This window comes from Centruroides sculpturatus, unplaced genomic scaffold, assembly GCF_000671375.1.
Source record: "Centruroides sculpturatus isolate CEXI.00-Female unplaced genomic scaffold, Cexi_2.0 scaffold916, whole genome shotgun sequence".
Lineage (NCBI taxonomy): Eukaryota > Metazoa > Arthropoda > Arachnida > Scorpiones > Buthidae > Centruroides > Centruroides sculpturatus.
The window spans coordinates 85228-94012 of NW_019385142.1; the positions used below are offsets into that span (position 1 = coordinate 85228).

General features: G+C 31.7%; 1 protein-coding gene across 3 annotated transcripts in view; it reads left to right on the forward strand.

Moving 5' to 3' along the window:
- LOC111635349 (rab effector Noc2-like) overlaps window positions 1–7774 on the forward strand; it is a 75825-nt gene extending 68051 nt beyond the window's left edge. For all 3 annotated transcript variants that reach the window (XM_023380289.1, XM_023380288.1, XM_023380290.1), the window contains exon 10: window positions 5280–7774. In XM_023380289.1, the coding sequence (XP_023236057.1) occupies window positions 5280–5459 (180 nt within the window). In that variant the 3' untranslated portion in view covers window positions 5460–7774. The remainder of the gene's footprint in view (window positions 1–5279) is intronic.
- Window positions 7775–8785: the final 1011 nt, after the last annotated feature.

Genomic DNA, 8785 nt, shown 5'->3' on the forward strand with positions numbered 1-8785 from the left:
AATGGTAGTGAACTCAGCCAAAATACGATAATAAGGGGAGTCGTTGGTCACTGCAGTGATATTAGTGAAAGTTGTAGGTTGGTTCTGCCAGCAACCAGGAGACTCAAGCTGCGTGTCTCCATCCATTAGTTGATTATTTCTGACATCCACAAGTAGGTTGAATTTTGTCAAAAAGTCAATTCCTATGATGGGTTGAGTCATATTTGCTATTACGAATGGTCATGAAAAACTCCAATTTAAGTTAAAGTTGAGTGTTAATTTTGTTTTGTAAGTTGGTATAGGCGTTGCATTTATGTCAAACAGGACTAGCTTCTCAGGTTTGCTAGGATATGGGTTGAAAATTTTTGGAATCACAGAGATGTTGGTGCTGGTGTCTATAAGGAATTTATATTTGGTAGCAGGGTCGGCTATGGTGATTCGGTCGATGTGGCAGATACACTGCTGGCCGTAAGTGCCCACCCAGTCAGTTTTCCACTGGTCAAAAGAGCAAGGGGCTTTGCATTTTTTTGCCTGCGCACTAAAGGTAGTATGGTAAAAACATATGCCTTTGTCAGGGCTGCTGTGCTGTTGATTTTGACGTGATTTGCTGCGGCACCTTGTTGTTAGAGGTGTATTTGGAGCATTCGTAGGAGCGGCACGGGTTGTTGATTGATGCAGCAAAGTTCTTAACCTGTTTGGTTAATTCTGAAACTTGGTTCTCCAGGGCTGAGATTGTGAAGGGATCATGTTTGACCGTATTGATGTGTGGGGGAGACCAATTTCACGATTTTGTCGGCCATAATGGCCAGTTGTTGAAGTTTTTCGTTTGATGTGGCTAAGATGGCTTGTATATTGTGTGGTAATCTTGAAAGCCAGAGGGATTTTAAGAGATCTTCGTTAAAATGGTTACCAGCTAAATTTCACATCCATGTTAAGAGGAAGCATGGCTTTGGTCTCCCAGCTCCAACCCTTGAAGTAGTGTTCAGATTTTGGGAGATTTGCTTTTCGAGCAGATGTCTATAAGATGAGTCTTTTATAGTAGCAAATTTATTCTGGTCGGGTGGGTTTGGAATTAAATCGTGTTCCGAATTTAAAATTTCAAGAAAGAAAGTTCTCTAGTGTTGTCCCTTGATTTCTTTTGTTGTCCTTTGGGTTCTGTTTTGTCTTAATTTCATTGTCTTTTGTGTCTTTTGTCATCTTATATATATATAAAAACATAAATTGGCATCTTACTTGAAGTCTTTGTCATGGCATACTCTTATCTGAGTTGTTATCTTTGTCAGCATTCCTGTTTAATAATAAATTAGTGTAACTAGTTTTAAATTATAGCTATCTTAAATCGTAATTATTACTAAGTTAGTTAAATTAGATTTAAGTTATTACTTTTTTAGCTATCTTCCTGGTTGTTTCAGTTATATTATTGTGCTTCCTATAGGGTTGTTAGCTTAGGTTCTGTATTAACTTTAGTATTTGATTTAAATTTTCACTCTAGTTTAAAGCCTTAATCTTTAGTCTTTCTATTTTTATATAGCTTCACTACTTACTGGTGTAAGCTATAACTCTAACTCAGGTTTTCTTTTTGACCCACAGTCTTGCAGCCAAAGAACCTAACACCAACATTTATTGTAGAGGGAATAGTAACCTCATATACACTGTTCAGAGGGATTTTTCCTTTCTCTTGTTTCTGTCTTCTCATCCTCTTCCTTTTCTTATTGTCTTCCCTCTCCCTTCTCCTTCTTTCTCCGGCTAACTCTTAGTGTACAGTCATTGTCTTTTGTTAGTTGTATTGTATTGTAGAGGCATTGATGCCATTACATTTTGGAGGTGAAAGATCAATAGGGTGGGGAAACAGAAGGGATCATGTGTCTTGTCTCAAGATGGATTGGACTTAATGAAGATTTAGCTCGTTATTAGCATTTATAAATTTTTATAAACTCACCCTACCCTCAATATTAAGCTTTTTGCCATTTTGTAACGATTAATAAATACAGTAATACCCCGAACTTACGTGATAGGTGGGACAGAGCGATAACCGTGTAAGTCGAATTCGCGTAAGTCGGGGTATAATTTCGAAATTTATGTAAAATCCAAGTCGGACATATGTAAGCTAATAAATGTTCTCGTTAATCTTATCTCGTCATTTGATTCGTTCACGGTTACAAGAAATCTCTTGAGTCTCCGTAGATATAACAAACACAGAAATAAATAACACAAAATAAATTGTAGCTATGTGTGGATTCCGCGCGACACGTCCGAAATGTAAGCTGAACAATAGTGTTGGGGGAGTGAGTAATCAAGAGTTGTGTGGCGCTCAAACAAAAGACGAATCGATGAGATTTGAAAATCGCGTAAGTCGAGGGATTACTGTATAACAAAATTTCATAAGAGATGGCGCTACATACAATCTTATTTATCTATATATATAAAAATGAATGTATGTCTGTCTGTGTGTGTGTGTGTCCTTTATGCATTACCACACCGTTTATCCGATTGCCGTGAAACTTTGGGAAGTTGTTTAATATACTCCGGCGAAGGTTTGTGGCATAGTACGATTGCCATAAAACTTTGGAAAGTTTTTTTAATTTTTTAATACACTCCCGCGAAGTACATTTATCCTACGATAGATGGCGCGCGCTTACACGAGCAATCGCGCATAGTGTGTACGATCGATTTCAAATTGTGAAGACCATTTCCCCCTTCAAAAAATATCTCTATATATGCATTTGTGAACTGTTATTTACGATATTTATAATAATTTTTGTTTAATCACTTTATTTCGACTTTTTTTGCTAATTATGTATTCGCTCGAACTTCGTTAAAATCCTAACTGTACCCCAAACAACGACCGAAGTTGTAGGAAGAAATTCGCCTATTTTACCGATCTAGGTATCCCCCTTTTTCAAATTTTAATATCGACTCAAAATAATTTAAAAAGACAAATTACAATAAAACGGTTTATTATCCAACTATCAGAAATTTCACAACATGCCAAGGAAGAGAGGAAGGAGCAATTAAATAATTAAAATTATAAAGGATTAAAAAAAATATATATAAATGGGGAATATCGCGCTTCTGACAATCGCTGAAAGTGTGTGGGCTAAGTTTGGAGAATCCGTGCTTCTCGCGTGGACAACTGTATGTGGCCGGCTCATGTGTCGGAAAACCTTCTGATTTATTCGTGTACGCACCAGACGAAAAAACAAAAAATATCGTGTATCCACGAGCACTCCAATAAATAAATAGAATTGAAACGACACTTTGAAATGTTTTCCCGATGAAAACGAATAATAATAATATATTTCAATAAAAATGATAAAATGAAAATTTAATTTTATTATAACGAGTTTGCTTGAATTTCATCTCTTCTGAGATCGCAGCAATGCGCGACGGGTAAGCTAGTTTATTATAATTAATAGTATAAACACTTTTAAGTAGAATCTCATAACAGCCGGGAAAGTTATGCAACTCGTTGCTAGATTTTTTATATACAGTACAATGTTGTTTATATATTACAAGTAATTTTCTAATGCACTTAACAGGAGTACACACTTTACATTAAATATAGAGTATGTAAATTTCTGCTTAAAGGTTTTTTTTATTAAAGACCTAAAATAATGTTTACATATTACAGTAATAGTCGAGCAGTTCTTAACCAATAGTTTAATCTCTTTTATTATCGATTGAGTCGTTGATTTTGAAAGTGGGGAAAGTCCATTTTGTGAAAAAAAGGTTAAAGCTAATTTTTATAAGAAATTAACGTAAAATTTATGTTTCTAATCAATTCACAATAAATAACTTAATATCAGTATAACTTTGTTACTAGTAATTTATTTCGTCCACGATATTTATTGTGAGTTGAATATGAAAGTGAGACAAGTCCACTTTCAAAATCAACGGCTCAATTATACTATTAATAACTTTATTAATTTACAAAAATAAACTCAGCTTTATGTAATTAGTTGAATATGTTTTAAAATGTTAAGATATTTATTTTTATGTCCTAAAGAAACAGATTAGTTTTCTAATTTAATAGCTTTAAAACTCGCTGTTTTCTATAATACCTATTAATCCTATTATTTCTTGAATAGCGTACTTTAGTTCTGTTTACATGGTCCCAAATTCAATAAGTATTTTTCTAAACTAAAAACTAGTATTCGTGTTAACCAGGGTTCGCGAAACTATGGCCCGCTACCACACTGTGCCACAAATGAGCTAAAATATAATCATTTATATGAAAATATCAGAGTTTGTAGATAAATTTACTATGTAGAAAAAATTAAAATAAGTGTAAGTAAAAATGCCAAAATTGGTCTAATCTGATTTTTGTATCTGAGAGTAATGTAATTTTTAGGAAAATCGGTGAAATAAAAAATTTGGCAACTTTGGATGTCCTAGCGCTTTTTGTAAGTAGCTGCAATGGAGTTTCTAAGAAAAGCCATTATGAGTTTGCTGCAGCCATCGTGTTTGTGTATTGATAAATAAATATGTTAGTTGTCTTTATTTTTAGTGTATTCAGAGTACTGTATTGAACAAAATGGTTATGCGCTCGTCATTCTCTCAGTTACGTAGCCCGCTGTGAGAAAAGTTTGGTGACCCCTGGTATTAACGGATGAATGTAAACAAGATAGAATATAGAATTAGTTTTTCATTAGTTGGGTGATTCGAACGGTGCCTGTTATTTTGGAAAAATAACTGGCACCGGTGAGACAGCAACTGGGCAGAGCCTTTCTGTAGCATTGGAGAACAAGAGGCGATCAAGTACATCTGGTAATTCTGATTATGATTAGGAATGCCAACTTACCACGTAGAAAAGGGACAAGCTAAGATGAAAACACAGCTCCTCGTTCATTTTTCAGAACATTTCAGAAGAGTTTTTTTACAAAAGATATTTTAAATTCGAACAGTTGGCAACTCTTATCTGTGGAAATCGTTTAAAAGATTGTGTATGTAAATGAAAAATAACAAACGAGCTAAATGATTTTATAACGTGGTTAAATTATAGAAAACGTTTATTAATCAGTTTACCTGATTTTAAGGGAATGTTTTTTTGAACGAATTAACAATTTTAAAATGTCAGTTTTCCAAACTGAAATTTTTAATTGGTTAAAATTGTTAGAATCGCACAATTATGAAAAATTTAAATATTTTATAAAAATAATTTACAATTAGAATTAAAAACAGAATTAAAGCAATCAGTGTGGGCTATGACATGACGAGGAAGAAAAATCAGTGTTTTTATTTTGTTACATTATACAGTGCCGAAAGTAGCAGAATTATGTGATGCTATAAATTTATTTCAGAGACGTGAGCAGTCATCGAGCAGTAATGGTGGCGTTGGAGGATCTCTAGATGCATCTTTCGACAGATTGTCGACAAAAGAGAAGCACAAGGTGGAGGACAGATCGGAGGAATCGAATAAGCGCACAACCATGAAGATGATGCGAAAACTGAAACAATCCATTTTGAAACCTTACAAGTGATGGAGAAAAACCATTTCGTGGAACTATGCAGGAAATGCCGTAAAAATTAGTCTTCGTTACAATAAGTATTATTTATATTGTGTGTGATGTCAGTGTTGTATAAAGAAGATTCTCGAAGAAAATTATATATTTATGATAATGAGTATATAAATATAATTTTATAAAATATTTTAAAATTCTCAAATATATACAAAAATTTTCCAATATTTTGAAATTATTTTTAAAAAATTTTATTTCCATACTTGAAGTAACTGGAGATTTCAGGTATTTAGATTAATGAATTTATAAAAATTTAAATTTTTACATTAACTAAATCAAAATGACAGCAGTCGTAGACTTATATTACTATGCACGATGCAATTCCTAATTAATATTTTCTGAAGACAAATTATCTTGATTAAAAGATGCACCAGCTACCTCTTATTTTCCTTACTTAAGAGATCCATGGTGTGGTTCTCTTTGAAGATCTTGTGATCCTAGTGCATCGTAGAATCAGTATTAACTTTTTTAAATTTTGTGAATATAAACGATATTAATTCCATTAAAAATTTTCCGTTTCGCTTTATTTTGGAATATTTTTATATCCTGATTTTTGGGAAAATAAACTAACGCGACATTTTATTTAAACAAGAATATATTATAAGAAAATAAATATAAACATTATTCTATAAAGTCATAAATTATAATACAATTATAGTATTTGGTATTCACACAAGTAAATTAGATGTGTCCAGATATATTTTCCATGGCTATTTTCTGTGTTTACTAGTTTTTATTTAAAAATGTTATAGTAAGGTTTGGTTAATATCAAAATTCATACTTGTGGCTGTTAATTCATTTACCGTTTTGTTGTAAAATCCATGTAATAAGTGATAAACATTTACAAAGGCTATTTAAAGTGGGAGCCGGACACTTTTGCCTTCATCCAAACACAAATAATTGTTGATAAAATATGAATTGATTGTGTTATTGATTGTTGATCGAGTTTATTGTTCCAGTTTCTTCGTGTTGTGAATTTAATCGAAAAGATTGACAAACCCGTCGGAGTAACTTTTACCGACGTGAGTCAAATTGCAATTATTACATTCACTTGTCAGATAAAATACTCAGAAATTCGGACATCTTGGATCGAGTCTGTATTATGAGTGGTGAATTTAGCACACTTTTAAGAGTAATAGAACATTCGTAACGGATTTCTCTAATACAGTATATATTTTTAAATTCAGAGTTTTAAAAAGTAGACTTTTGATTCTTATATTTTTATGTTTAACTACCGAAGTGCGTTTAGTCTGTTTAGTTCATATTCTTACTATGCCAAAATTAAGGATACGCTGATGAAAATGAGCTATATTTAAGTAATAAGAAATTTAACAAAACAATTGTAAGAAGTGTGAATAGGAAACATTTTTATTTTGATAAATATAAAAAGTAATTTTGAATAAATATGATATGCACCGTTGAGGATTTTATAAAAGAAATATTCGTATAAAAACAATAAAAACATAAAAATTTGTTTTATATTTGGGGGTTTATGTAAATTTTTATCGAGTGAAGTTGTAATGTTCAATCTGACTAATATGGCATTATATTAATCTTCCACTTTCTAACCGAGTTACGTTCGTTGTTTCGATAGTCTCGGTTAGAAAGTGGCAGAAGAATATAATGACGTATTTGTCATATTGAACATTACAACTTCACTTCGTAGAAACATTTGTAACTTTTCCTTTTTAAAAAGAATAAATTTTCGAATTGACACTCGTATAAAAAATTTCTATGGTTTTTACACAGAAATTTGAATATTATATAATCATAAGTAAAAGTAATATTTTCTCTACATATACTATTCATTACGAAAAAAGTAAAAAAATTATGCCAATGCTCTCCTTGGCCAAGACATTGCAACTTGTTGCAATTGTTTTTATGAATAATTAGATTATCAGACGTCTGTATTTTAAAATGAGTTTCCAAATGTGTTTTTTGTATAGAGTTAGGAAAATTAAAGTGTTTTTATGTTGTATTAATGCCTTTGAAAATATAAGAATTACGTTTGATATATTGTAATTTATATCATTGGTTTGCAATGTATTTTGATGGTGGTAAATATTTGTAATCTATTTGATTGGCCGAATTGGCAATTACTTAGATTTGTAAGAATAAAATTTATTTATGCAGCATCAGTGTGAATCCCGAAATTGCGAAAGCTGTTGGCCTTTTAACACTCGATATTACTCCCTTGTAAGCTGGCATACAAAAGTTAGCAGAATGAATTGGAATAGAATTAAAAACTGACTGCTATTTAAGTACTACATTTTAAAAATACGAGCGCTCGAGTANAAATTTTTATCGAGTGAAGTTGTAATGTTCAATCTGACTAATATGGCATTATATTAATCTTCCACTTTCTAACCGAGTTACGTTCGTTGTTTCGATAGTCTCGGTTAGAAAGTGGCAGAAGAATATAATGACGTATTTGTCATATTGAACATTACAACTTCACTTCGTAGAAACATTTGTAACTTTTCCTTTTTAAAAAGAATAAATTTTCGAATTGACACTCGTATAAAAAATTTCTATGGTTTTTACACAGAAATTTGAATATTATATAATCATAAGTAAAAGTAATATTTTCTCTACATATACTATTCATTACGAAAAAAGTAAAAAAATTATGCCAATGCTCTCCTTGGCCAAGACATTGCAACTTGTTGCAATTGTTTTTATGAATAATTAGATTATCAGTCATCTGTCTTTTAAAATGAGTTTCCAAATGTGTTTTTTGTATAGAGTCAGGAAAATTAAAATGTTTTTATGTTGTATTAATGCCTTTGAAAATATAAGAATTACGTTTGATATATTGTAATTTATATCATTGGTTTGCAATGTATTTTGATGGTGGTAAATATTTGTAATCTATTTGATTGGCCGAATTGGCAATTACTTAGATTTGTAAGAATAAAATTGATTTATGTAGCATCAGTGTGAATCCCGAAATTTCGAAAGCTGTTGGCCTTTTAACACTCGATATTACTCCCTTGTAAGCTGGCATACAAAAGTTAGCAGAATGAATTGGAATAGAATTAAAAACTGACTGCTATTTAAGTACTACATTTTAAAAATACGAGCGCTCGAGTATTTTTTAAAAATTATATATTGCGCTAGCTTAAATAAAAGTTGGCAGTCGGTCAAAGAAACAGTGAGCAAAATAATGCAAAATTTGTTGAATATTAATTATTTAAGTGCTGACAAGGAGTGGTCAAACATTCGTGTCTTTGATTCGAACGGAACTTGGTGAACGCGTAGCTTTGAATACAAATAATTGCTTGTTC